This window comes from Bidens hawaiensis, unplaced genomic scaffold (assembly GCF_021521415.1).
Source record: "Bidens hawaiensis isolate Kalapana, Puna unplaced genomic scaffold, B.hawaiensis_p1.1 tig00010744_1, whole genome shotgun sequence".
In the NCBI taxonomy this organism is placed as follows: domain Eukaryota; kingdom Viridiplantae; phylum Streptophyta; class Magnoliopsida; order Asterales; family Asteraceae; genus Bidens; species Bidens hawaiensis.
This window is the reverse complement of record NW_027491824.1, coordinates 587,834-615,663: the sequence shown is the minus strand read 5'-3', so window position 1 is coordinate 615,663 and position 27,830 is coordinate 587,834. Positions and strand designations below refer to the sequence as shown.

General features: G+C 38.1%; 4 protein-coding genes, 1 long non-coding RNA gene and 1 pseudogene across 5 annotated transcripts; 3 read left to right on the top strand and 3 right to left on the bottom strand.

Moving 5' to 3' along the window:
• Positions 1–417: 417 nt before the first annotated feature.
• LOC143536197 (ATPase 9, plasma membrane-type-like) lies at positions 418–5,623 on the top strand (annotated as a pseudogene).
• Positions 1,974–3,970, bottom strand: LOC143536198 (uncharacterized). Its single transcript, XR_013135850.1, has 2 exons — positions 2,602–3,970; positions 1,974–2,570 (listed from the first exon to the last, which is right to left on the bottom strand). It is a non-coding gene; the product is annotated as an uncharacterized LOC143536198 (long non-coding RNA).
• On the bottom strand, positions 4,013–10,392 carry LOC143536196 (uncharacterized). The gene is made up of 3 exons (XM_077030242.1): positions 10,099–10,392; positions 6,825–6,936; positions 4,013–6,342 (listed from the first exon to the last, which is right to left on the bottom strand). The coding sequence occupies exons 1-3, from the start codon at positions 10,337–10,339 to the stop codon at positions 6,159–6,161; spliced, it is 537 nt and encodes a 178-aa protein (XP_076886357.1). The 5' UTR covers positions 10,340–10,392; the 3' UTR covers positions 4,013–6,158.
• Positions 10,393–11,989: 1,597 nt separating this feature from the next.
• On the top strand, positions 11,990–13,408 carry LOC143536177 (uncharacterized). Its single transcript, XM_077030226.1, has one exon. The coding sequence runs from the start codon at positions 12,243–12,245 to the stop codon at positions 13,056–13,058; it is 816 nt and encodes a 271-aa protein (XP_076886341.1). The 5' UTR covers positions 11,990–12,242; the 3' UTR covers positions 13,059–13,408.
• Positions 13,409–14,347: 939 nt separating this feature from the next.
• LOC143536195 (F-box protein SKIP2-like) lies at positions 14,348–16,369 on the top strand. The gene has a single exon (XM_077030241.1). The coding sequence runs from the start codon at positions 14,433–14,435 to the stop codon at positions 16,188–16,190; it is 1,758 nt and encodes a 585-aa protein (XP_076886356.1). The 5' UTR covers positions 14,348–14,432; the 3' UTR covers positions 16,191–16,369.
• A 4,559-nt stretch (positions 16,370–20,928) lies between these two features.
• Positions 20,929–24,638, bottom strand: LOC143536194 (uncharacterized). Its single transcript, XM_077030239.1, has 5 exons — positions 23,834–24,638; positions 23,670–23,749; positions 23,476–23,587; positions 22,153–22,205; positions 20,929–21,203 (listed from the first exon to the last, which is right to left on the bottom strand). Exons 1-5 carry the CDS (start codon positions 24,603–24,605, stop codon positions 21,060–21,062), a joined length of 1,161 nt encoding a protein of 386 aa, XP_076886354.1. The 5' UTR covers positions 24,606–24,638; the 3' UTR covers positions 20,929–21,059.
• Positions 24,639–27,830: the final 3,192 nt, after the last annotated feature.

Sequence of the window (27,830 nt, the reverse complement as noted above, 5' to 3'; positions counted from 1 at the left end):
AGCTTTCACAAACTCAACAATGGCGGAGAGTGAGGGCATCACATGGGATGATATCATGAAGGAGACTGTAGATCTTGTATGATTTTTATATAATTTTTTTTTATAAATTTATTATTCAAAATTAATAAATAAAGAAAATATTGTTTAAAAAAATAAGACATTTTGACATTTTGTGTAATTTAATTACAGGAACATATGCCAATGGATGAGTTATTTGATCAATTGAAATGCACAAAAGAGGGATTGACAAGTGAAGAAGGCAAGAGAAGGCTAGGAATATTTGGTCCAAATAAATTAGAGGAAAAAAAGGTCATTTCACTTTTAGTTATTTTAATTTATATTTTTTTTATAATTTTACTTTAATGTCATGATGTCAATCTCATGCAGGAAAGCAAATTTCTGAAGTTTTTAGGGTTTATGTGGAATCCTCTTTCATGGGTCATGGAAGTCGCTGCTATTATGGCCATTGTCTTGGCGAACGGAGGGGTCTCTCTCTTTCTTTTATGGCGTGTTAAGCGATTTTAGACCGTTGGTCACTATTTCAATGGTTAAGATTGAGACTTTGACAAGATCGTAATTAAGAAAATTAACATTGGAGTAAAAAGGAGCAGAAGCGAAACAGCCTCCATTGTCGACCTTTTGTTTTGTTAAATTTAAAATCAAATAGTTTTTGTACACTACATTATTTTTCAAAAAACTTTTACCTTAAAATCGATTCTTCTTATAATTAAAAAAAGTTAATGTATTATTGATTGCAACGGCATGCCCAAACTATTTTAGAACAATGAGTATAAGGATTTTCTTTTAAATAAAAAACGACATGAAAAAACCGTTAATGTACTATTAATTACAACGGCACGCCCGAGCTATATTGAACGGCGTGCATAAATTGTCCTGTTACAACAATGCGTTTATACTAGTTAAACACGTGTAAACCAATTACCACAACGTGCTCAAAATGCTCATGCTTGACGCATAAACGACTTGTGCGGTTACAATGACCCTTGCAGTTATACATACACATATACCTCGCCCAAAATACACGGTGCCACGTCAGGATACTTCATACTAAAACCACTTAGTATATAAAGTGACCTCTACCTTAATTTCTAATTTTTTTTTATATATTATGATGAGTTGATGGTGAAATAAATACTGCAGGGGAAGCCACCAGATTGGCAAGATTTTGTTGGAATAACAACATTGTTATTAATCAACTCAACCATAAGTTTCATAGAAGAAAACAATGCAGGAAATGCTGCAGCAGCATTAATGGCAGGTTTAGCTCCAAAAACAAAGCTTTTAAGGGATGGAAAATGGGTTGAAGCAGAAGCTGAGTTTCTTGTACCAGGAGATATCATTAGCATTAAGCTCGGTGATATTGTACCCGCTGATGCACGTCTTCTAGAAGGGGACCCGCTCAAGATTGACCAGGCTGCGTTGACCGGTGAGTCATTACCGGTAACTAAGAAACCTGGTAATAGTGTTTTTTCGGGTTCAACATGTAAACAAGGTGAGATTGAAGCTGTTGTGATCGCTACTGGGGTCCATACGTTCTTTGGTAAGGCGGCTCACTTAGTCGATAGCACAAGTCAAGTCGGCCACTTCCAAAAGGTACTTGTTATATGACGCTAACATGTACGAGCCCAATAAGTTTTGTAAATGGTCAAAATGGGCCGGGTGGGGTAGGTTTAACCTGAAACAGTTTTTCACAAAAAGAAAAGAAAATAATAATTCTTTTAGAATAATCTAGATCATTAGTACATAAAATATGATTTGAAAATGTGTTTTCTCCACATTTTTTTGTAAAAAATATATATATGCTTTTTATGCATCAAATATGATTACAGAACTTATTAATTCAATAAAATTGAACTTTTGACCAAAAAAAAAAGTTAGGCGATTCCATGATTTAGATGGTGTTAATGTTATAAAATGTTTTGCAATAATATTTGATGTTGATAAGTAAACGGGCCAAGTTTACGCTTGTGATGATATCGGGGTTTTGTTTGTTAGGTGTTAACAGCGATTGGTAATTTTTGTATATGCTCGATTGCGGTTGGGCTGATAATAGAAATAGTGGTGATGTACCCGATTCAGAAACGAAGCTACAGAAACGGAATCGATAACTTATTGGTTTTGCTCATAGGCGGCATCCCGATTGCAATGCCAACCGTGTTGTCAGTTACAATGGCTATTGGGTCCCACAAGTTATCACAGCAAGGAGCAATCACTAAAAGGATGACAGCCATTGAAGAAATGGCTGGGATGGATGTTTTGTGTAGTGACAAGACTGGCACTCTCACACTTAATAAGCTCACAGTTGATAAAAGTCTTATTGAGGTAAAAGTCAAAAGTCAAAAGTCAAAGTCAAATTCAATACAAGAAAGACTCAAGTGATGACTTTTTTATGGTGTGTAGGTCTTTGTAAAGGATATGGATAAAGATACAGTTATTTTGATGGGAGCAAGGGCTTCAAGAGTGGAGAATCAGGATGCAATTGATGCTTGCATTGTTGGAATGCTTGCTGATCCTAAGGAGGTAATGAACAATGATACAAGAAATTTATACTAACTTACGGTCTTGGTCATAAGGTCTGACATGTTTAACTCTTTCATTACAAAAATGAATCTTTTGACGTATCATGGCCTGATATTACTTACTGTAACCATTTCAGTCCCTAGTGCTAACGTTGTCTAAAATATCTGTTGAATCATCACCTGCCCCTCACATGAGGGGCATTTTAGTCTTTTTTTTTCTCACCATTTTGATAATTTAGGCAAGAGCGGGGATCAATGAGGTACACTTTCTACCATTTAATCCTGTGGATAAACGAACGGCGATAACATATATAGATCAAAGTGGAAATTGGCATCGAGTGAGCAAAGGTGCACCTGAGCAGGTTAATAATTATTTATTTGTTTGTTTGTTTGTTTTTTCTTTTGTTTGGTTTAGATACTAATATAATTACTTGAAAGCTATCAGATTGTAGAGCTGTGTAACCTAAGAGATGATGTTAGCAAAAGGGTTTTCAACATCATTGATAAATTTGCTGAGCGCGGTCTTCGTTCTCTTGCTGTTTCTCAACAGGCAAGTTTCTTTCATCTCAAACGGGTTGAAACTTGAAAGTCAACCCAACCCATTGACCCGTGACCGATCTAAGAAAGTGATTTTTGGTGGTTGTATGCAGACAGTACCTGAAAAAACGAAAGAGAGTCCTGGCGGGCCTTGGGTGTTTGTTGGTCTCCTACCGCTGTTTGACCCTCCAAGGCACGACAGCGCTGAAACAATTAGACGGGCCCTACACCTTGGTGTTAATGTGAAGATGATCACGGGTGATCAACTAGCCATTGGTAAAGAAACGGGCCGGAGGCTCGGAATGGGGACTAATATGTACCCCTCTTCATCCCTATTGGGCCAACACAAAGATGCATCTATTGCTAATATTCCTATTGAGGAGCTAATCGAAAAGGCTGATGGGTTTGCTGGTGTTTTTCCTGGTAAGTACACGAATTTAAGAGTAAGTTTCGCTTTTAGTCCCTGCGGTTTGCTCCAAATTGCCAGTTAGAACATTATTTGTGCCTGGCGGCTGAGGCACATTGCCACATTATGGGTTCCATGTTGTTGCCACTTGAATCCAACTCCATCGTTTTTTTATGTTAAGTTGAGGGGTATTTTAGTCTTTTTAATCGAGGTACAAGTTATTAGCGCATGCACAATCTTCCAATGCATACATTAAATTTAAATATTTTTTTCCTTTAAAAAAAGGTACGCCCCGCTACAATATTATATATGTATTTAATATATTTCTTCATTAATAACTTATACCTCAGTTAAAAAATACTAAAATACCGCTCAACTTAACTGAAAAAATGGACGTATTTAGTCGGCTGGACTCAAGTGGCAATAAAATGCAAAGCACAGTGTGCTTCAGGCATATAAACTTGATGTAACTGTCAACTTGGGGCAAATCACAAGAGACTAGAAGCAAAACTTACTCCAAATAAAATATTAATAACACTTTAAATGATTTAGAACTAAAATTGTAGAAGGGGTTGAGAAATGCAGAGCACAAGTATGAAATTGTGAAGAAGTTACAAGAACGAAAACATATATGTGGAATGACGGGAGACGGTGTAAACGATGCACCGGCACTAAAACGAGCAGACATTGGTATCGCGGTTGCCGACGCAACCGACGCAGCCCGAGGTGCATCCGACATAGTTCTGACCGAGCCTGGGCTAAGCGTGATTGTGAGTGCAGTACTTACTAGCCGAGCCATTTTTCAGAGGATGAAAAACTACACCATCTATGCTGTCTCCATCACCATTCGTGTGGTTCTAGGTTTCATGCTCCTCGCGCTGATCTGGAAGTTTGACTTCTCGCCTTTCATGGTTCTGATTATTGCTATTCTTAATGATGGAACTATCATGACCATTTCAAAGGATAAAGTCAAACCTTCACCGATGCCCGATTCATGGAAACTGAAGGAAATATTTCTTACCGGGGTTGTTTTTGGGACTTACTTAGCAGTCATGACAGTTATTTTCTTCTGGCTAGCAAAAGACTCTGACTTCTTTACAGTAAGATAACTGTAAAACAATTTACTTCACTAAGATGATACTTTTATAGTGATAATTATATTGTATTGTGGGATTTGGTTACAGGATAAATTTGGTGTAAGACCGATTAGAGACAATGACTACGAGCTTACAGCAGCTTTGTACCTCCAGGTCAGCATTGTGAGTCAAGCACTTATTTTTGTCACTAGGTCAAGAAGTTGGTCATACGTTGAACGACCTGGTTATCTGCTTCTGACAGCCTTTTTGATAGCACAGCTGGTGAGGATTACTTACATATCCTAAAGTTTTATGCTATAATGTTGTTTTGTATTCTAAATTTGTTATATTACTGTTTAATGAAGATTGCTACATTAATCGCGGTCTATGCAAAATGGGATTTTGCAAGAATTCGTGGAATCGGTTGGGGATGGGCCGGTGTGATTTGGATTTATAGTATAATATTCTATATCCCTCTAGATATTTTCAAGTTCTGCATACGGTATGCATTGGCGGGCCGGGCTTGGAACAATCTGCTCCAAAACAAGGTAGAATACATATTTTTGGTTAGGTTCTAACTTCTAAGAATGGCAAACTCTTAGTTGACTGAATGGTTTTTCTTTCTTCTGATCTTATGAGAAACTAGACCGCTTTTACTAACAAAAGTGACTATGGGCGGGGTGAAAGGAAGGCCCAATGGGCCATGGAACAACGAACAGTCCACGGGCTCCAAACAACAGAGCAGGCTGAACATTTTAATGATAAGAGTAGCTACAGGGAGTTGTCTGAGCTGGCAGAACAAGCCAAGAAGCGGGCTGAAGTGGCTAGGTAATAACTAATAAACTCAATTTCACAAGAATTAATTCATCATTAATTTGTATTCTTATTATATTTCTTCTATAAACTTGTTATAGATTGAGGGAGCTACATACAATAAAGGGGCATGTTGAATCAGTAGTGAAGCTTAAGGGTCTTGATATTGATACGATTCAACAGCACTATACTGTATAAGATTATTAAAATACTAAGGTGGAATTAGTTTAGTTCGCCTAAGTAAAGATTTTGGCAAAGAGAATAAGATTTAGGTACATTGTTATTCATGAAGGTTCACTTTGCAGCTTTAGTTTCATCCAATATAATGTATGGATGAGATGTTGGAATAAGTCAAGAAGACGAGATCGATTACACAGGATCCACAGTTGGCGAAATAAGATTTAGAAAGCCATTGTTTTGTATTTTGATTTTATATTCATGTTACAATCATTGTATGTAATCTCAGTTCTACCTGTAGAAACGTACCTTACTGTTAATATTGTAACTATGTGCAAATTCTTCAAGTGCTTATGTTTGTTACATGCTGCCACAATTTCATAAAAATGACTGAATTAGGCAGAAGTCTAAATGTCTAATGTGTGCAAGATGAAGTTATACTACTTAATTATAGGTAGAAGTAGAATGTCTAATGTGTGCAAGATGAAGTGATACTACTTAAATTATACTGAAGATAACTTCTAACGGTTTTCACAGAGATGCAATAACATGCACATTACAGCACAGCACTAGATAAATACAATTTGAAATCAGCTTAGGCTAAATTAATCACCTTGATTTCTTGGACCGCTTAGCCTTTTTGGGATAACCTAAATGCACAAGGTACCACAAGATTCCCTCAGCAGCTGAATCTGCTGCACTTTTCTTGCTGAATTGAGGCTTGCCGATGCATTCAACCACTAACTGTGAATTTGAGCCTTCTTTCATCTCTATACTGGCCTTGTAAGTGAACCTGTTTCAAGTATACAATCTAATGAGAAACTTATCCAAGATTTAGCAGACTCTTATATGGATCAGCTTAATAGGAGAAAACATGGCAGGAAGAGCCCAAGCTTAAAAAAATGCATAACTTGGGCTACGATTTGAATTACAGGGCTCGTGAGCAGTCAACAGAAAGGTCTTGACTCTTGACAAGCCAGATCGTGCATGTGGCCTAAAATCTATCATTTAAGCCTTTGATTCCACCACCTTTCTCATCAAGTTTCGCAACAATAAAACATTTCCATAATTAGCCTTGAACATTTTCTAGCTGTACTTCGTAGCTTAAGTTATTAATTAATGTATTAACTGCAGTTTCCATTTGACGTTTTATTGGTTCCGCTCTGCATCACAATCTAGTCTTATGCTTATGTGGAAACATGTGGTTCTGTTCTAGATTGTGCGCCTTTTTGTGATGCAAATAATCAATATCGAAATCAGAGTCAAGGAACTTACGATCTGTGATTACTCGGACCTTCTTCGTTGCAGCAATCGAATACAGGAGGCTTCCAATGGCTTTTCGCACATATCTCGTACAAGCATGACCTCGCTGTTAACTTCACCGGACCTAACCAAATCAGAACCAAATTTATTATTATCATTATTAATAGTATCCATATATTTATGTAACATATTTGTGAAAATATTGATAATGATCTCATTGTATAGAGATAGGACTTGTCCCCATAAATTCGTTAAGCTCCCGTTTAAAGATTCTTGTAATCGCACCTTTGCACCTTTTGACATCGTTCACAGTGACCTTTGGACCTCCCCAGTTTTGAGTTCCGGGGGTCACCGATATTATGTTTTGTTTATTGATGATTTTTCAGATTTCATATGGACTTTTCCAATTGCTAGAAAATCACAAGTTTATAACATATTCTGTAAATTTTATAACCTGATTCACACCCAATTTGAAAAACGAATTCAACAACTTCAATGTGACAATGGTAAGGAATACGTTAACAGTTCCTTCAACCAGTTTTTCGAACAACACGGTATGATCTTCCGCCTCTCGTGCCCATACACGTCCTCCCAAAATGGGAGAGCGGAACGTAAAATTCGTACCATAAACAACATGGTTCGGACTCTCCTTGCCCAAGCCAATCTACCCAATACGTACTGGCATTACGCTCTCGAAACCGCTACTTATCTCCTAAACATCATACCCAACAAACCCAACAAACTCAACAGCCCCACCACCACCCTCTACAATCGATCTCCAACATACGAACATCTTCGTGTGTTCGGATGCCTTTGCTATCCAATCAAACCGCCGACCACCATTAACAAACTTGAATACCGTTCTAATGCTTGTGTTTTCCTCGATTACCCCACCAACCATAGAGGATACCGTTGTCTCGACCTCACAACTCGTCAACTAATCACTTCCCGTCATGTGATTTTTGATGAAACTACTTTCCCATATACTAACACCCCATCACCAACACCGAACCCTTACGACTTCCTATCCGATACCCCCCACCCGACCGTCTGGCACCATCTCCAGCCAAATGCGTCCCCTATCACCACCATAAGACCCAGCCACGGTGGTACCTCAACACCACCTCACCATCATCCCAACACCACCGATCACACCACACCACCTTCCACACCAACCACCGCAGCTACGCCGGCGGGAACCCCTTCACAGCCGGCTGCTCCCACACCACCATCCTCCCCACCCGAAATCCTCACATACTCTCGCCGACATAGAACTACCACACCGGCCACGAGTATTCCTCCACCCGTACAACCATCCTCCCCTCCCGTCTCACAAGCTCAACCTCCACTGCCCCCACCTTAGCCGACCCGAACAATGCGCACCTGCGCAATGGACGGGATCTCCAAACCCAAACCAACATTCAACCTCAACACCTCCACCACCACTATCGAACCATTACCGAAATCACCAAAAGACGCCTTGTCCACACCTGAATGGCGAAACGCCATGGCCAACGAGTACGATGCTATTATTAGTAATAAGACTTGGGAGTTAGTCCCACGCCAACCAGACATGAATGTTATTCGTAGCATGTGGATTTTCAGGCATAAATTTAAATCTTATGGTTCATTGGAGCGCTACAAAGCGCGGTTAGTTTGTGATGGCCGAACTCAACAGGTTGGCGTGGATTGTGGGGAGACATTTAGTCCGGTCGGTTATTCGCACCGTCCTCTCATTGGCTCTGTCACAATCGTGGGCCGTTCATCAGCTTGATGTGACCAATGCATTCTTGCACGGTCACTTAAACGAGACGGTGTATATGTATCAGCCGATGGGTTTTAAAGATAAATCGAAACCGGATCATGTTTGCTTACTAAAGAAGTCACTTTACGGTCTAAAACAGGCACCAAGAGCATGGTACCAACAGTTTACGGATTTCGTGATTTCCATGGGTTTCACACAATGTCGGAGCGACAACTCTTAGTTTATCTATCATCATGGTCAGGACACGGCGTACTTGTTATTATACGTCGATGACATTTTATTGACCACCTCCTCTGAGAGGCTTCGAGCTACCCTCATGGATCGACTCGGTTCAGAGTTTGCTATGAAAGATCTGGGTCCGGTTAGCCATTTTCTAGGTATCTCGGTAACAAGAACGGGTAACACAATGTTTTTGTCTCAGAAAAAATACACTCGTGACATTATAAATCGAGCGGGCATGTTATCTTGTAAACCAGTAGCCACACCCGTAGACACCAAAGGAAAACTCGGCTCTTCCGGACCTGAATTTGAAGACCCATCGTTATATAGGAGCTTAGCCGGTGCCCTCCAATACCTAACCTTTACCAGACCTGATATTTCTTACGCGGTCCAGCAAGTCTGTATGTATATGCACTCTCCTCGTCTATCCCACTGGGACAGTTTGAAGAGAATAATCAGGTACCTTCGTGGCACATCTGATATCGGTCTCACACTAGGCCCAGTAGTGTCTCCTACACTACGTGCCTACACCGATGCTGACTGGGCCGGGTGTCCGGACACACGTCGTTCTACATCGGGATACTGTGTGTATCTTGGTGATAATCTCATCTCCTGGTCATCAAAGAGACAAACGACAATTTCCCGATCTAGTGCTGAGGCGGAATACCGAGGCATAGCTAATGTCGTAGCGGATATTTGCTGGATACGAAATCTGCTACTTGAACTTCATCGACCGCTCACACAGGCTTCTTTGGTTTATTGTGATAACATCAGTTCGATTTATCTTTCGGGAAATCCAGTTCAACACCAACGAACAAAGCACATCGAGCTTGATATCCACTTTGTTCGTGAGCAGGTACACCGCGGTCTGGTTCGTGTATTACACGTCCCCTCTAGATATCAAGTGTCGGACATTTTTACTAAAGGACTACCGAAGGCATTGTTCGAAGACTTTCGATCCAGTCTCAGCCTCCGAGAACCTCCAGCTTCGACTGCGGGGGTATAATAGTATCCATATATTTATGTAACATATTTGTGAAAATATTGATAATGATCTCATTGTATAGAGATAGGATTTGTTCCCATAAATTACAGGATTCGGTTATTGTATATATAGGGTTGATTATCAATAAAATCAAGCAAGGAATTACAATCCTATAATAATAATAATAATAATTATTATTATTATTATTCAGGATAGTGAGTTGTGAAGCTTAAACCCTAAAACATGAATAATAATAATAATAATAATAACCAAAAAAACCGTTCAATAGATGAAGTGAGTTAGGTAGAGTTGTATACCTGGAGGATTTGAAGAGGAGGAGAATGAACTAATTGCTTGAGAATTGAGTGACACTGGTGGAGCTGGTGTAGAGTCATTACCGGTCGGTCCGGTCAAGTTATTGTAGTCATCTTCACTGGCAGGTGGCGGTGGAACCGGTACCAGGCTTATGGTTTCGGGAGCCGGTGGAGAGTTGTTACTGGTAGTAGTGATATTGTCCTCTTCACCGGCAGGCGACGGAGGAACCGGTTGCAGGTTCATGGTTACGACGGAGGCAGCGTCACCAGGCTCACTTTTTTTATCCGGTAGTTAGATTATAGTTGGTTATGCTTATACACACGTCACACTGTGTAAAAACTAAAAACAAGTTTTTATAACTTTTGTTTTCCTTTTTTTTATGTTGTTTAGTTCTGTAAATAAATATATTAACCCAAATACGTCCAATTTAATCATGGAGTGGTAGGGAAGTCTAGGTGAAGCTAATCCTCAAACAATATTTTGAAGTGGTATGTATGACTCGATGAAGAAAGATTAAGATATTTGTTGTTTTAAAAAAATTATGTCCAAATTATTAAATAGGTTAGACAAGTTACCTAAACATTATGATTTTATTAGCACTTTGTATTTGGCACGATCATTTCCGTGTTAAACGTGTTTCGTAGTCGAGTATGTCATTTCTTATATCACAAGAATAGATCAAGACCTTAAAAACAAAAGGTAAAATCAAGATCAATCATTCATCATTATCTCCAACATCCTAATCAAGACTCATAAACACAAACCAAAGGTTCTTCACATAAACATCATAAATTCTTCGTCGTTGAAGCCGCAGTTGCATATATTTGATCGGAGATTATCATCATCATCATCGTACTCAGTATCTTTCACCAACAGCAAAGCTATGGTAGGGTCTGATGAGGGTAAGATGTAAACAGTCTTACCTCTACCCCATGGGAATAGAGAGACTGCTTCCGGTGAGACCCCGGCTCGATAAAGCCAAAATCGGTGATGAAGCCCCACTCAACTGAAGGTGTGTTGGCTTATTTAAGTGTGCTTTTTACTCCAACTTAGTTGCAACAACCTCTTTGATGAATCTTTGTTGATTTAACTCGATGATAAACACTTGGGTTGGATAACAAGTGAGCATGCGCTCGATTATAACTAGTAGCTTTAAGTATAGGTAGCGTCTAATCTCATTTTTAACAAGAACTTTAAAAAATATATAAATATTAGTATGTTAAACATTAATGTAATAGTTTTATGTATTAGCCACACAATCAAACGATTCATGCACAAAGTACAACTACATTTGGCAACAAACATGAGAATCATATGATAACATGAAGCTTTCACCATATCAATTCAAGAACTAGATTACGGCCAAAGTTACATAATAAGGAGGATGAGATGAACCCCCTTCTTCATTCTCATCCCCACTATAGATTTTGATTCTTTAGCGGTGTCAAAAGTAGGTAGTCGTATGTTAAAACCATGTGACATGGTTATTGTAGTATCCTCAAAGCATCACAAGAACCCAAAATATCAGGTTGGAAGTATTAGTAGTCCCTACAAAATGCTTAAATCGCCAAAAAAGATTGGTTTCGCCAACTACAAGTATGTTAAAACAAAAGAAAGCCCGGTGAAACCTAGCTAACTGGAAGATGGTTAAGCTCTTAATGACCCTCCAAGGATAGTGTACGTTACATATAAAGAGATTTGTTTTGTTTTTCTTTTCTTTTTTCAATCTAGTGAAGTGAACCCTTGTGTGCTTTGAGAACCTGATTTAAAATTAATTGCTGGGTCTTTTCTCTTGTATGAAATCAGACAAGATTTAAAGTTATTAATGCTAATTGCAACAGAGGATTGATCACATACAGTTATACAAAGTGTAAACGAGTGATTCAGCCCAACAGATAGGTCTAATTGGGGCACGTAAAACTAGAGAAATCCCTCTCATTCAATTCAATCAAATCTGCCCAACTACTCTTTAATTTAACCATGCATTTATGCCCATATGGGCTTCTTTTCCAATAAGATAACTATACCATTTCATTAAATTGTTGGCTACGTTCAAGAAAACTAAATTGCTAGCTACAAAATATATACACCCTTTGTTGTGATCATGCTCCAAAACACCTCAATTGGACACACCTAGTGAAAAATAATGGTAGTGCAACACCACATTCTAGTGTCAATATGTCTTGCATTGCTCCTCTTTATCACTCCCTCTATTTCGGACCCGGCCTCCACCCATTCGCTCGACCACCGCCAATTTGATGTCGACGAGAGAACTGCCTCCCGGACTTCGTCTAGGAACCATGGTAGAGCCGTTAGCCGTGGCAGTGGACGAAGTACTGGTGGCAGATTAAGAACTGGTAGTGGATCATCAAACTGTGATCCACTATACCAGTATCTTTTTGGGAGATGTGGCAGATGGCCTTTCTCCCGCAGCTCTCCAAATAACCCTTTTACATCTAGGCCACCCGTTCGTCGACCACCACCAGTTGTTGCTTCACCTCCACCACTCATCCCGTCCCCGCCTCCAGTAACTTCACCACCACCACCTCCTTTGGTTCCATCACCTCCTCCACCATCACCGTCACCACCACCACCGCTTGTTCCTTCACCTCCACCACCGAACCCGTCTCCGCCACCGGTTATGCTATCCCCACCACCCGACTACATCCTTCCTCCTATGGTACCGGAATTACCACCCGATAACCCCTTTCTAGCCCCACCAATGGCGCCAATATCATTTTCGCCCCCGGCTTTCGATACTAATCCTTCGCCACTGGTTCCAATATCATTACCGCCACCTATCGACGATAATCCACCGGACTCATCCATGTTTCCACCACTTGTGCCTATATTTACACCACCAGTGGAATCAACAATGCCATTTCCTGGGACTGGGGAGTCGCCAGAGATAGTATTACCGCCACCGGCGGAGGAGGATCCAATACAAGAAGTGCAACCTTAGTTTTCAATGCCATAAACATTGTCACAGATGACGAAGTCTCCTCTAGCAGCCTAATGAATATGAGTGTATTATTGTATTAATTACTTGTAGTGTGTGTTATATATTGTGTGTAACCATACCATATATTCACAACCATCTAATGTCAATTTGGTCCAAGTGATGTTAAGGATATTTTATACCTTAACATACAGATTAAAATACGTCACGAATTCACGATATCTTATTATATCCCATACAACCAAGTACAATATTAAACCGCATAAGGTAGAATGGCTTGTAGTGCTAAAAGGTGTTATCATAACGACGCCAGCGTTGAAGATGCTCTAAGCCATGTTGGATGGTTTATCTTGAAGCCGTGTTTCATTCCCACAAAGAAAAACCTGAATATTTATTGTGGGGTGTGTGAGCATTGGAGAACAAGGAAGAACGAACCAAACCATGATGAGTTTATACTACTTTTTCCAAATATTAAAATTGTGTTCAACATCCCAAAAAAATTATAGCATGTGAGAAATGATATCATATATATTATGAATGTGTGTTATCATTATGCAAGTATATATGCTTGATTTGCTATAAATATAACTTGGTTTCATGAGAATCGTATAAAAGTATGCTTATGGTTATGTATATGACTAGGATTTCTTAAACATTAAAATGTGTTGTGTGGACTGTGTAGTATGTTGATATTAATAAATATCGCCAAATTTAAAGGACACGCTAGCTGGCTGTTCGAGATTATGAATCTAACCAAAGTTAAGTTTGACAAGCTGAGTTGAAATGAAAGAATAAGAATATGTAATAGTCGATAGAATTATATAACATGAAAACTTTTAAGTCAATAAAGTTTTTCCACATAACTTTGGTACATATACACCTTTAGTTCAACTTTACGTTTCTCACATAGTCACATATACGTTTATGGTCCCCCCACCCACACACACACATCTGTGGTTTCACAAGTTTCACAAATTTCATGTATATGAGTTTTCAGCCCCTCAACATTTGTTTCGTATATTTACATTTTGCTCTCGAGTAAGCAATGTATTTAACCTACTCCTCTGCAACACATGAGTATAAATATTCGTTTGCTAAATGCTAGTCATTTTGTAAATGCAAGTGCAAACTTACCTTTGTCAATGATTAAGTCAACTTCCTTTATATGGATAATGTTAGTATGCATACAACCAGAGTTTTCTTTTTAAAGTAGAAACAATAAGCCAACAACTCCATGGCTAACGTAACGGAACCATGACATCATCACCGCTCCACATCACAATCTCCACATAATCAAGCTCAACACTCTCACTGCGTCTCTCTGCACGTGTAAACCTCTCAATTCAATTCCATTCCATTCGTTAATCAGATCAGACAATGGAACGCAACTACGACGAATTACCAGAGGAAATTTGGGAGCTGATTCTACACCAATTCGGCACCGATCATCAACCGGAATTCGAATCACTTTCCGCCGTTAACAAACGGATGCTGTCGTTAACCGATCGCCTTCGTCAACGTTTCACCGTCACCGATCAGACGTATTTCATCCACGGTACGGTTTCTCGATTCGTATATCGTTTTAAAAACCTCAAAACCCTAGATCTTAGTCAATTACGTAACAACGCTAGTGTAGAAACTGCTCTATGTGAGATCGCTAGGTCATCTGTTGCTTTGGAACTAGAATCTGTTGATGTTTCGAATCGGAATTCGCTTCCTGTTAACGGATTGAAGGAGTTAGCGTTGAGTGGTAGGAGGATTAAGGTGTTGAAGTGTGCGAATGTGGATAAGCTTTGTGATGTTGATTTGGTTAATATAGCTAGGTTTTATCCCGATCTGGAGGAGTTGGATGTTAGTTATTCGCGTAATAAGTTTGAAGTCGACGCGTTGAGGAATTATAGCATTAGTGAGACTATGATCACGGATGCTGGTGTTGAAGCGTTGTCGTTAGGTTTGAGGAATTTGGTTAAGATTAATATCTCGATGAATCCGCTTCTTACGGATAAGTCGTTGGTTGATCTGTCTACGAATTGTTTGCGTCTGCAAGAGATTTTGTTCTTGAAATGCATTATGATTACGATGAAAGGTGTTAGGCTTATGATAAACAATAGTCGTAATTTGAGATCGATATCTATGTGTCTCATTACGACTATTCATGGAACCGATTCACTTTTCGTCAGCACTGTTACGTCTGGCAGGCGGTTATCGAGTCTTCATTTTGATGAATCTGAAGTATCGGATGAGTTTTTGAACTCGATTGTGAATGCACGTATCCCGTTGAAGAGTGTGTCGCTTTCTGATAGCAGAAGTTACTCCGTTAATGGACTTACAAGGTTCCTGCACGCGTATCACTCGCTTGAGTTTTTAGATCTTACTAAAAACAGGATGATATGTGATAGTGACATTGTGGGCTTATCTCAGTATCTTCATGATCTTGTTTCAATCAAGCTTAATTACTGTCATAGGCTAACAAGCGCGTCGTTGTTTGCTCTCATCAGCAACTGTTCGTTTCTTGAACAAGTTGAAATGGAGCATACGGGTCTAGGTGAGGAAAAAGATTTGAATGATGTGCACACGAAATCATCAAGCATAAATTCCTTGAAATTGGGATGGAATTCAAAACTAACCAATGAATGTCTCTTAAAGATCGGTTTGGTTTGCCCTAACTTACAACAGCTCGATGTGAGCTCGTGTTCATATATTACATGGTCCATAGGTGAGATTTTGAAAAGTTGCGATAAGATTGAGCATTTGAGTATTCAAGATTGTGGTGGGGTCAAGAATATAGGGTTAAAGGCTGAACCTTTGGGGTTAAAGAAGCTTCATATGGCTAGATCAGGTGTAAATGATGAAGGGTTAATTGGGATCGCGGTTAGGTGTTACGAGCTGGTGAAGATAGATCTTGAAGGGGGTCAGCATGTGACCACGAGTGCGGTTAGGTTCATGTTTAAGAACTGTAAGAAGTTGAGGGAGGTTAATCTGATGGGGTGTCTTAATTTGCATGTATTCATGGTTGATTGGATGGTGCACACGAGGCCGTCGTTGAGGAAACTGGTCCCGCCTTCCTATGCTGTTACTACAGAAAGGCAAAGACAGCTTATGTTGAGGCATGGATGCCAAATTTGTGATAAGTAGTTGTGTTTGCAATCGAGTTGGTGTGTATGATGCTTATTGCTATATTAATAGTATATGACATTTATTTCCTTTTGAAAAAATTGTACATGGTGCCTGCCATCTTGTAAAGACCAACTTCAATAACCCTTTGAGTGCATGTAAAAGCATGTTATAAAATCATAAATTTGGGTGTGTTTGGGATTGCTATTTAGGAGAAAAACAACTTTATTATTTAAATGACTTGTTAACTTATGATTTTTTTAAAATAAGATTTTAAAAAAATGTTTGGATTAGCTTATGTGTTGGGGAAAACCAAAATGATTAAAAATGACACTCTTCTTTAAAAATGAGGGTAATCGGTTTTTAGGGTTAGAATGGTGTAATAGATAAATCAAACATCATTAAGTTAATAAGTTACAAATTTATAGCTTTTCAAAACCTCTTTATTTTGCATTCTCTATAATTTAAAATCGATAAGGTCTTATGGTTTGACAAACAACTTATACACATTATTAACTTTTTAAAAAAAGTATAGGTTGATTAAATAAGAAATTCCAAACATCCCCGGAATAAAAGTTCAACAATATTAAGCTATAAAATCCAATTTATTGTAGCGAGTTTTTCATAAACTTTTAAGATCTTGTGGTATTAATTAGATAATTGTGAAACTTGATTATATACTTTCCACCAATTACTTTTTTTTTTCCGAACGGTGACTCTTACAGTTAAGCTAGCACTACGCAACCAAGTCGCGCCTCACCGCCCCACTCAGGCCAGCTGTGTTGACATGATCGGGATTTACGCGGACGTCCAAGTTTGGCTTGGCGTTCCCAGTAAAACCTAGTTTGCTCACCCCGCCCGAAGGCACGACAGATTTTTAATGCTCTAGAAAAATTCAGTCGTAATCAGGATCCACCATTTACTTTTTACTTCAACTTAAACTAAAAAATAACATTTGTTCTATTTAAGCTAGTTAAATTTACCACTTACAAAAAATCAAAATTGCTGTTGAGTATAAAAGAATCAACCATTTGTAAGAAACTTGATTGGTTATAAAATTTTAAACAAAAAGTCAGCTACATATTGAGTTTTTGATCCATAACAGAACCAAACGAATCAGGCTCACCTCCAAATAAAACATAAAAAACTCTTGAAACAGCCAATTAAGTGGTGAATCCTAGAAGACTGTCCTGTCCTGGACTCCTTTTGTTTGTACTAGAATCACAGCTAATAAGATGTTGAAGAGGTGCCAATATATGGGATAAAACACATTAGAGGTGCACAAATCGGGTTCAACTGGAAAACCCGAACCGGTTCGAAACCGGTTTTTTCACACCGGGTTGTAAAATGGCACCGGTTCCAATCAAGAACCGGTTCGGTTCCCGACCCGAACCGAAGCCCAGATATGCTAACTTTTAAGAACCGGGTAGGGTATGAACCGGAACCGGTTTTTACGTAAAAACCGGTTCCACCGGTTTTTTTTGAAATTTAAATATCATAGCCGTTAGGAACCGGTTCCAACGGCTATATAGCCGTTTTTGACCGTTGGAACCGGTTTTTTTAACTATAAATAGGTTATTTTTTTACTCTAAATAGCAAGGTTTGTTTGTGTACTTGTTAAACCACTTCCAAAACTATAAAACACACTCTAAACCACAATTAACCTTAAACCGACAACAAATGGCAACTAATGATGACGTTGTTATGGTGATCGAAACAACAAGATGCCCCGATGTTTGGGTTCATTATGATTTGTGTCTCATGACCGACTCACATGAGTTGGCACGTTGCAAATATTGCTCGAAGTTTCTTAAAGCAGAGTCCAACTCAACATTACGAAGACATACGAATAAGTATTGTCGAGAGAAAAGAAGTTTGGAAGCTAAAAAAACGGAAGTGGGAGAGTCGTCCGACTCTACAACCCAAAAATAAGTATTCCCGGATTAAAACGACGGACTTTGTTTTTTATGTTTTAGTTGTTATGTTTAGTATCGTTTATATTTTAATAATGTTTGTAATAGTTATTTTTTAAATAAATAAAATGTTCGTCGTTATTAAAAAATTAACAAAAATTAATCATGAGTAACAAAAGTAATTATAATAAAACAAATCAAAACTAAATATTAGTTGAACAAGTTACAAATAATTTTACCAAAACAAATAATTACAACTCTTCTTCGTCTTCATTCTCGTCTTCACCCTCGTCTTCGTTATCGGAAGAAACCCCGTCCTCCGCCTCCTCATCATGAATATGACGGTCTATTGGTATTTCGTCTTCAAAGTTCGCCTTGTGTTGTACACGATCCACCGCATCCAAATGGTCCTTTAGGCAAATGCAAACCTCTAGAGACTCGGGAGTTAGTTTTGTTCTTCGCATAGATAACACCCTCCCACTAAGAGAAAAAACCGATTCGGAAGCAACCGTTGAGGCTTGTACGGCAAGCAAATCACGAGCCATGGCGGATAGAATGGGAAATTCGTTTTGTTTACCTTTCCACCAAGCCAACAAATCAATATTGCGAATTTCGTCGACCGTTGCGCCCTCAACATAGTTTGCTCCACTATATCGACCAAGTTCGCTACTTGGTGTGTTTCCTCTTTGCCTCTTAGATACCGATTCACGAATCCCATTCATCAAGTTTATAAGTGGGTCATTGCACGGCCTACTAGTTGTTGTTTTTTTCACAAAAGACGATCTCGTGCTTGGACCATACATTTGAAAATAATGGTCATAAAGGTCTTGAAGGTTTTTGTTGAACTTGTCCTTCGCTTCCATCGACAACTTCGGGTCAATCTCGTGCATACCTAAGTTGTCGAATATTTCCTCAATCGTTGTTTCAACCCCATTAACATTCCAATAGGGGTTTAATGCGGCGGCACAAGTAAAGACCGGCGGTATGTTTTCAAAATATTTTATGAATTTTTCTTTCATCACTGCAACAATATTTTCGAAGAGTTTGTTCTTCTCCGCAAAGCTTTTAAAAACACAAGATATATAGTACAATTCTTGCAAAACCCAACAACTAGTAGGGTAATAGACTCCCGATAATTTTGTTGTTGACTTTTTGAACACGTCAAGATACTCCAACAAATAACCGACTTGGACCCAAACACTTTCCGGAAACATATCGGCCTCGCGTTCTTCAACAAGATTGTTATGAAAAGCTTGTAAAGTTTGGCGTTGGGCAAAAGCACACTTTAACATATGACAAGTTGAGTTCCAACGGGTTGGAACGTCCCAATTCGGCCCCAAATACTTTATTTCAACCGACTTGCAATAGTTCTTATATTCAAGATGTCTTCTTTTACCACTTTTGAAGACATCTTGTAACATAAGTCTAAAGTATTTTAAATCATCACAAATGTTTTCATTGTCAAGACCTATTTGAACAACCAAGTTGATGATATGTGCAACACATCGGACATGAAAAAAATCCCCGAAACAAGGTGGTGAATATTTAATGATAAATTTTTCAGCCGCCTTAGTATTGTTTGAAGCGTTGCCAAACGAAATCGAAAATATTTTATTTCTCAAGTTGTAAGTCGTTATAACTTCATCAAGTAATTCAAACAATTTTTCGGCGGTATGTGGGAACGGGAAGTTTTCAAAAGCGATGGTGCGTTTCATCAATTGTCATGTCACCGGATCAACCCAATGAGCGGTGACACATATGTATGATTCGGGCAACCCGTGTGGTGCCGACCAAACATCGGTAGTTAAACTAACCATGGCTTCTAAAGAATGAAAAGACTCGATTAACTCTTTTTTAGCACACTCCCACAACCTGATACAATGACGTCTTAAGGTAGTACGACTTACATGTGTGTATCTCGGTTGTAGAGTTTCACGAATCAACGACGTCAACTCCGGGTCATCAAAGTGGTTAAACGGCAAACCTCGTTGAATAACGAACTTTGCCATTCTATGTTGAACTTGAGTCGTGTTGTAACGAAATAGTGTACCATCTTTACCCAAGTCAATTTGATCGGTCGCGCCAATCCGTTTCAACGCCTTGCAATATGGCTTCTCGATGTGCTTTCTCAAAGTAGAGTTGGAATCGTGCTTTAATATTGAACCACATAGTTTGCAACGAGCCTTTTGATAACCTTCGTCATCCACAATCAAATCCCAATTCTTCCATATGTCTTGGTTGCGGTTATGGTTGACTACCGTAACAACCCTTGGGTCCTCCGTAACAGGAACGGGGGCAACAAAAACACTCTTCTTAGCCTTCTTGTTAGTTTTTTTAATGGGTGCCATAATAATATTTAGTTGGATGGTCGGGTAATGGAACGGGTTTGCTAAAGGAGTAGTATTTTAGTTTGTTTTTGAGTTTGGTGGTGAAATTAGTGGTGGAAAACAAGTTATATATAGGTTTGGGCATCAAAAACCGGTTCCAACGGCTATATTACCGTTGGAACCGGTTCCAACGGATCTATTGTCTCTCGAAAACCGGTTCCAACGGCTATATTACCGTTGGAACCGGTTCCAACGGCTACTTTGACTTTTGTTTGACTCTTCAAAAAAAACCCGCCGGAACCGGTTTTTCCGGGTACGAACCGAACCGGTTACAATTAAGAACCGGGTAGGAACCGGGTTGGAACTGATACTAACATACAAATATGAGAACCGGGTACAATTTTCGGGTACAAAAATACCCAAACCGGGTATTGTACCAACCGGGTTGGAACTGGAACCGGTTCCGGTTCGGTTCCACCAGTTAGGTTCCGGAACCGGTTTTTTTGTGCACGTCTAAAACACATCAAACATATGCTTTTGGATTGAACTCAGTGCTGGTCAAAACATTCCTCATTGACATGATATCACTTTCCAACCCTTTCTTATTCGACCCGGTTTAAACAAAACACTAATAGAACAAAATGTGAAGTTTAAGCTTTGTAATCTGGGCTGTCCCGAAGACCAAGTTCTGAGAGACAAAAGCAATAAGAATCCCAATCGGTTCTTCTAAGGTACTTCAATAGTTTCTTCCTTTTCTGTACCATTGCTTGTAGACCCTTTCTGGAGTGCTTGTCCTGCACCATTTTCCATCCATTTCAGTTTAAATTTTTTTAATAAAAATTCACAAAAAACTCTTTTATAGATTTAATAATGTAAAAATAAAGAACTTAATACTACTTTAGCGACTTATATACTATAAAAAAATAAGAAAATATTTGTTCAAAATATAATACGATGATCTTTTTGTTGAACTTCTATAAGTTAAGGGATTTAATCATTTAGAAGTAGGATTGTAAACGAACGGAACGTTCAACAAATAGTTCGTGAACCGTTCGGTGGAAGTTTGTTTACGTTTGTTCGCTCGTTTAATAAATGAGCAAACACGAACAAGAAAATTTTGTTCGTTTAGTTAATCAATGAACATGAACAGAGGTTGCGTTCGTTCATTTGTGTTCGTGAACGTTTGGTAATGTGTTCATTAATGTCCGCTTATGCTCGTTTGTTTGTATTTATTAGTTGAACGTTTGTTTTATATTTTTATAATATTATATTTGTAATAATCAACTAACTTTTACATTTATATTTTATTGTTTAAATTCAGTTCGTTTCGATGATGGTTTGTTTTACAAAGCCTTGATTTATATAACAAATCTAACTTGTGTTTCGTTGGCATTATCATAATAAACTTGACGATTGGCAATAATTATGTTCATCATTATTATTATCTCAAATGCTTAACTTTACATTTAATTAGGGTAATTACATCTGATGTTTTCGTTTGCGTTCGTGGACAACTTCAATTCCTTAAAAAAATGTGCACGAACAAGATTTTACGTTTGGTTAGCGTTCGTGAACCGTTCGTAAACAAGTTTAATGCTAAACGAACGAACATGAACAAGACTTCGTTCGGTTCGGTTCAGTTCGTTTGCAACCCTTTAGAAGTAAAATCAGAGACGCATTTGTAAAGTGAGTCTATAGTTAGAAAAAATTAACACGATTCGCAAAATACGTTATGTATATTACCTTTTTGTGTAGAACCGTGGCGAGGTGCTTGATCTTTGTGGTGAGTTGTGCCACTGAAAAACAAAAAAAACAATAAACCAACTGAAATTCTATATAGATATTATCAGTAACATAACAAAATTGCCTTTAAAAACAACCCCTAAAAGTATAACTATTCTAGTAGAAATAAAATGTTTTTAACTGGTGCCGTGTCATAAAAAAAACGAGAATCTAGATGCATCTGGTGCAAGTTGGATACATTTACCGGTGCCACATCATCACCTGAAAAGTTTCAAATCATCAAATGGCAATTTCTAACTGGTTTGTTAATGGTAAAAGTGAACTTTTGAAGTTTGCTCAACAGTCTACAGCCTACGCAGATACAATTAGGGGGTGTTCACGATTTGGTTTTGACGATTTTTGGATCAAACCGTGAACCAAACCGTAACGGTTTTTAATCATTGAAAATTGAAACCGAGCCATTACTATCGGTTTGGACGTTTTAACTTTTAACCTTTATACAAGATGTCAACGTCTAAATAAATATTGTTAGTCTTAGTTTTCTGACCCATACCGGCTGTTAAATTTACATCATAGCTTCTATATGGTCTTCAACACAGCTTAACCATAATAACCATGGAGTGCAAATACATGAGAATTTTATACTACACAGTTTAAATATTTTAAAATCACTAAATAAAAATCATCCTTTTGTTTGTAAATTTGAAGAGGACATGTACGAACCACTCTATGCCTCTACAAATTACTAATAAGAGTTGATTAGTTTTTCAAAATGAGAATGAATAACAGGATGAGCAGCTAATTGTCATTAACCAATTTATATTAAACCTATAATAACATGGAGAATGGAAGCTATGTAGCTTGGCTCACTTTAAAATAAGCCTACAGCGCGAAAACATGTAATAATTAAAATAAATAAATACTATAATTTAACGCTACGGTCCGGTTTTGTTTTGTAAGGCCGGTTTTTGGTATAAACCACAAACCAAATCGTTCGTTACGGTTTGAAAATTTCAAAACCGACCGACCTAGACTACAATATAAAACCGACCGTGAAACCAAACTGAAGACTGATTTGGGCGGTTTCACAGTTTTAAACAAAACCATGAACGCCCCTAGATACAACCTATGTTAAAAAATAAAAGTTGCACTTGATGCTTTAAACCCTAACAAAATTGTACACTTAAAGATAACATCCATCCTAATACCATTAGTCGCGTAATCAGCACTTAAAAGGATAAACTAACGATCACAACATTACCAAAATCACAAACATAACACTAAAAAAATCACAGAAAAAGGTTATAGATTTCTATTCCATACCTTGAACACGAGCCGACCCACAGTCAGATTCAGAAATCTTAAACTTGTCCCTGACACTTTTAAGTTCAAGCTTCTGTTTCTCCGCAGACGACATATGATCCGGATGGAAATACTGTCCACAACCATATAAACTCTAACGTTCAATTCATTTTCACTAACCACATCATCAAAACAAAACAACCATTGCAACTTGCCTTTTCAACTAAGACCTCCTTCGGTGGCAACGACAAATACCGAGAAGTATCCTCAAACATCATCACCTTGGTTTTCGGAACTGCGAATACACACAACAAAGTAAATAACACACAACATTATGCAAAAATAAACCGTTAACGAAAATTTGATTACATTTGAATACCTGCTTTCTTCTTCTCCTCGTTATTGTTCAACTTATTGAGGCTCTCCCTTATCATCCCGAACGGGCTATTCGAAACCTGCTTCTCCTCCATTTCCCGAACCTTCTGCAAGCGCTCGTTCAGCTCGGATAACGAGAACTTAACCTTCTTACTACCCGGCCTTAATTTCCTCAACCTCTCCCCCAATTCATTCTCGGTAAAAGTCCTAACAAACTCGGCTTTCGACTCATTCGACTTACTACTCTTCACATCCAAATCCGTTTCATTCAATCCCTTGGGTCTCAACTTCAAATTCAAATTAAATCCACTACTACTAAGCCGCTGGCTACGATTAACATTAGCATTAGATTGCGATTGCGATAGATTGGAAGTAATACTCTTTAAACTCTCGCGGATATCACGAAGCGAATGCTGCTCGGTTTTCAAATCGAGTCCGGGTTCGGGTTTCGGGGTGAGGTTTCGTTGATAAAGCTCCTGGAATGAAATCGCCTTGGCGGCAGATGACGGCGGTTGTACGGACGGTTCACGGCTGAATTTGGAGAGGTTGTTACGGATGTCTTCGATTGAAGCTACCTTTTTAGTCGGGTCTGACGGCCGGGTAGGGTTTTTGAGGCTGGATTTAACGTCACTGAAATGGGATTGTGGTTTATTATTATTATTATTAATGTTATCGGAATTGGAGGATGAATATGGTCGGAGATATGAAGTGGCGTTGTGGAGGATGAGTTGGCGGTGTCTGTGTGGCCGGAAATGGAGGTAGATTGCGGTGGCCATGGTTGGTTTGAAACCCTAGCAGAACCTGTGTCGCCGGTGAAGAAGTGCAGGCGCTTACAGTGTGTATAATTATTGGTGATTTGAGACTGCATTTGGGCTTCTATTTTGATATTAATGGGCTTTTAGAAATATCAAAAAGGCCTAAACCCGATTCACCACACGACTACATCGGTCAACCTGGCTCCATAAAAGAAAACCCGGTCCGAATAGCATCTAATACAACAATCCGTTGTGGACCCGTCAGAGAGAGAAATAATATTTATTCTCAACCTATGTGATTCCAGATGTCCCTATTATATTCCGTTAAACCGTTTCTATCAAGCAAGGACCAACGGACGTAACCAATGTTTATTAGCCATCTCTCCGCCACTATCAGTTTCATTTTTAAGGGGATATGTTTTATTATAACGACAGATATTACTCTTACTTAGCTTTACATTAACAATTAAATTTTAACTACTCTATCATTTAAATATGCGACAACTCCTTTAAGATGCGTTGTTTCTCTATCCTAACATGTGTGTATTGAAAAATGATTTTGTGGTAAGTTAAGACTTTGAACCTGCAAACTCTCAGAAATCTAGAAAATAACCGATTGAGTTGGTAAGTTGTCATGTTAATCATGAAACATATTCAAATTGAAGTTTAACGTATTCAATACTATTTTTTTTATAATTTAGGCCATGATGTATACTCTAACTCATCTTAATTCCACATAAGTTCCACATCATCATTTTTTTTTTCTTTTACTCTATGTCATCCAAAGAAAATGGTTTAACTCATTTAACACATAATTAATATAACAAATCAATTAGCAATTAATACATAATTAATACATATTATTTTTTTTAACCCGTTAAAAACATAACCCATGAGCCTTTTTAACACACTTAACACAAGTGGGAGTGGTTTAATCAAATTTTAAAGTGACATGTCATTTAACCTATGTAAAGATTAGAGTATACCTCATAGCCTTATAGTGACACATGTTACATATTTAAACAAGTTACCTTTTATAGTAGACATCCAAAAACCATTATTATAATATAACGACAACCTATTTTTTGAAGTACTCATTGTATTTATAACTAGTGTTGCAAGTTGGTAAAACTCGGCCGGTGATAAACCCAAACGTTGTCGGTCCTGAGCGTTGAGGTGGCAAGTCAACATAAATTTGGTCGGTTTCGGTTAAGTGCGCTGTGATATCGGAACTAAAAACCAAAAATAATACAATAACATATAAAATTTGAGGTGGACCAATTGAGTGGCTTCAATCGGTAACACTCGGGCATAGGGAAGATTTGAGCTTTGGCGATCCCGAAAGTTGAGGCGGTGAGTCAACACAAATTCTGCCGATTTCCGTCACATTGGTTACGGTATCGAAATTAAAACAAAATAAGTGAGTCTATGCAAATTCGTTCGATTTTTGTTATGTCTGTCACGGTACCGTAACTAAAACATACAAAATTCAAGAACCAATACGGTGCCACCAAGTGACCATATCGGCACTTAGCAACACCAAAGTTTGTAGTTATTATATATAAAATAATTACGACCAAAAAAAATATAGAATTATCTAACTAGAACAATTAGGAAGTTTGACGTCACAAACTATATTCTATATATATTGATATATTGGGATACTTTAAATCCAAAAGCAAAAAGTTTCTTTATGGCTGGATGGTAAGTTGTGAAGTTATAATGTGGAATACGTCGGATTATACCCGGGTTCGAGTTTGCCTTTTTGGGCAAGGGGTTATAGCATTTTGTTTTGTAATGGTAGCACTTTAATTTATTTTGACACCTGTATGACGTGTGTTTTTCTATGTTTATAATTGTCGTTTTTCTTTTTGTTATGTTGCATGCTTCCTGATTTTTGAGCGTTCCATGGTGTCTTGGGTGATTAGTTTTGGCTTAAACTTCGGTTAATTAGTTTTGTCGCCTCTGTGGTATGTATGACCTGAAATGATTATCTGTACAGTACCCTATAGAATTTGAGAAAGCGACAAGTTGTAAGAATTCTTAAACAGACAGTTCTTTGAACCCAAAAATTGTTATTCGATAGATTACAAACCAGTTTTTTACAAAGACTCTTCGATCGAAAATGGTAGATTGGAGATTGATTAACTAATCTTCAACTCGATTATCGTATCATTTTTTTGGGGGGGTGGGGTGAGAGTATTTGTTCTTTGTTGTGATTTGTGTTTCTTCGTATCCGTATTGCGTATTTTGTTTTGTGACGTTTGTTAGCAGATGTTGTTAAGATGTCATGTACGTGTCTGGTAATTCGTATTGGAAGTGATAGTTTGTTAGGTATCCAAATTTTTTTTGTTATTAGTTATTACAGTAATGGGCATTTTGGTGATTGATATCGGATATTGTTTTTTTGTCTTAAGTCTGATGAAAGTAATTTGGTTAGTATTTATATCGTTGCCAGTCTGTGATGTGATTTATGTAAGATTCAGGATTCATTTATGTTGCTTTTGTAGTAGGTTGGTTGGTTTGTTTTTTCAGTATTGGCAGTTGATTTTGGGTACACTACCAATAATTGAAATTAGCCGACTTGATAGAGACCTGTAAAGTGAGTTAGGCTCCGAGAACTAGAGAGAGAGAGGAAACAAGAACTTTGAAACGATTTTCTGAATTTTGTTTCTCAACTAAACCTACAATATATAGAAAACAAAACACAATACGAAAACAATAAGGAAAGGAATTAAAAACAGATTTAGATAATATCTTGGCTTGCAAGAAAAGTCTTCTCCAAACGGTTGCTTGCAGTTGAAGTCTTCATATTTTATTTTTAATCCAACAATTTCTTTGGAACACGTTTAATTCGGTTTGATCTTGGGCCTAGGTCTTGACCAATTTGGACTTGGCTCCCTGTGGTGAATGTCTGGCCCGTATCACAAGTCCAAGATTTAAATGACTATATCTGTTTGTTATTTGCTCCCGTGACTATTACTGAATAGGAATCGCATTTTTATGGTGTAGTTCATTTGTTGTATATTTGGCTGGTGTAATGTGGTGTATATAGGGATCACAACAACAAATTGGATAGCACTTACGCTTGATTGAAATCCATTAACGTTAGTGTTGTAATGAGAATGTACCTTTCTTCATCTAGACGTTTTATGTTTTCTATCCTTTTGATGTTTCAGCTTCTGGGTTTCACGTATTCATTTCAGCAACTTTATCAGCCGGAATCGAAGGTATGCTTTTTCTGCA

Coding starts and splice junctions, on each gene's coding strand:
- LOC143536196 (XM_077030242.1), bottom strand. CDS start 10,339: ATGAACCTGCAACCGGTTCCTCCGTCGCCTGCCGGTGAAGAGGACAAT. Junction 6,937..10,098: donor CTCCTCTTCAAATCCTCCAG/GTATACAACTCT, acceptor TGATTTGGTTAG/GTCCGGTGAAGTTAACAGCG. Junction 6,343..6,824: donor GGTCCGAGTAATCACAGATC/GTAAGTTCCTTG, acceptor TACTTGAAACAG/GTTCACTTACAAGGCCAGTA.
- LOC143536177 (XM_077030226.1), top strand. CDS start 12,243: ATGGTAGTGCAACACCACATTCTAGTGTCAATATGTCTTGCATTGCTC.
- LOC143536195 (XM_077030241.1), top strand. CDS start 14,433: ATGGAACGCAACTACGACGAATTACCAGAGGAAATTTGGGAGCTGATT.
- LOC143536194 (XM_077030239.1), bottom strand. CDS start 24,605: ATGGCCACCGCAATCTACCTCCATTTCCGGCCACACAGACACCGCCAA. Junction 23,588..23,669: donor AGGAGGTCTTAGTTGAAAAG/GCAAGTTGCAAT, acceptor GGTTGTGGACAG/TATTTCCATCCGGATCATAT. Junction 22,206..23,475: donor TGGGTCGGCTCGTGTTCAAG/GTATGGAATAGA, acceptor TTTGTTTTTCAG/TGGCACAACTCACCACAAAG.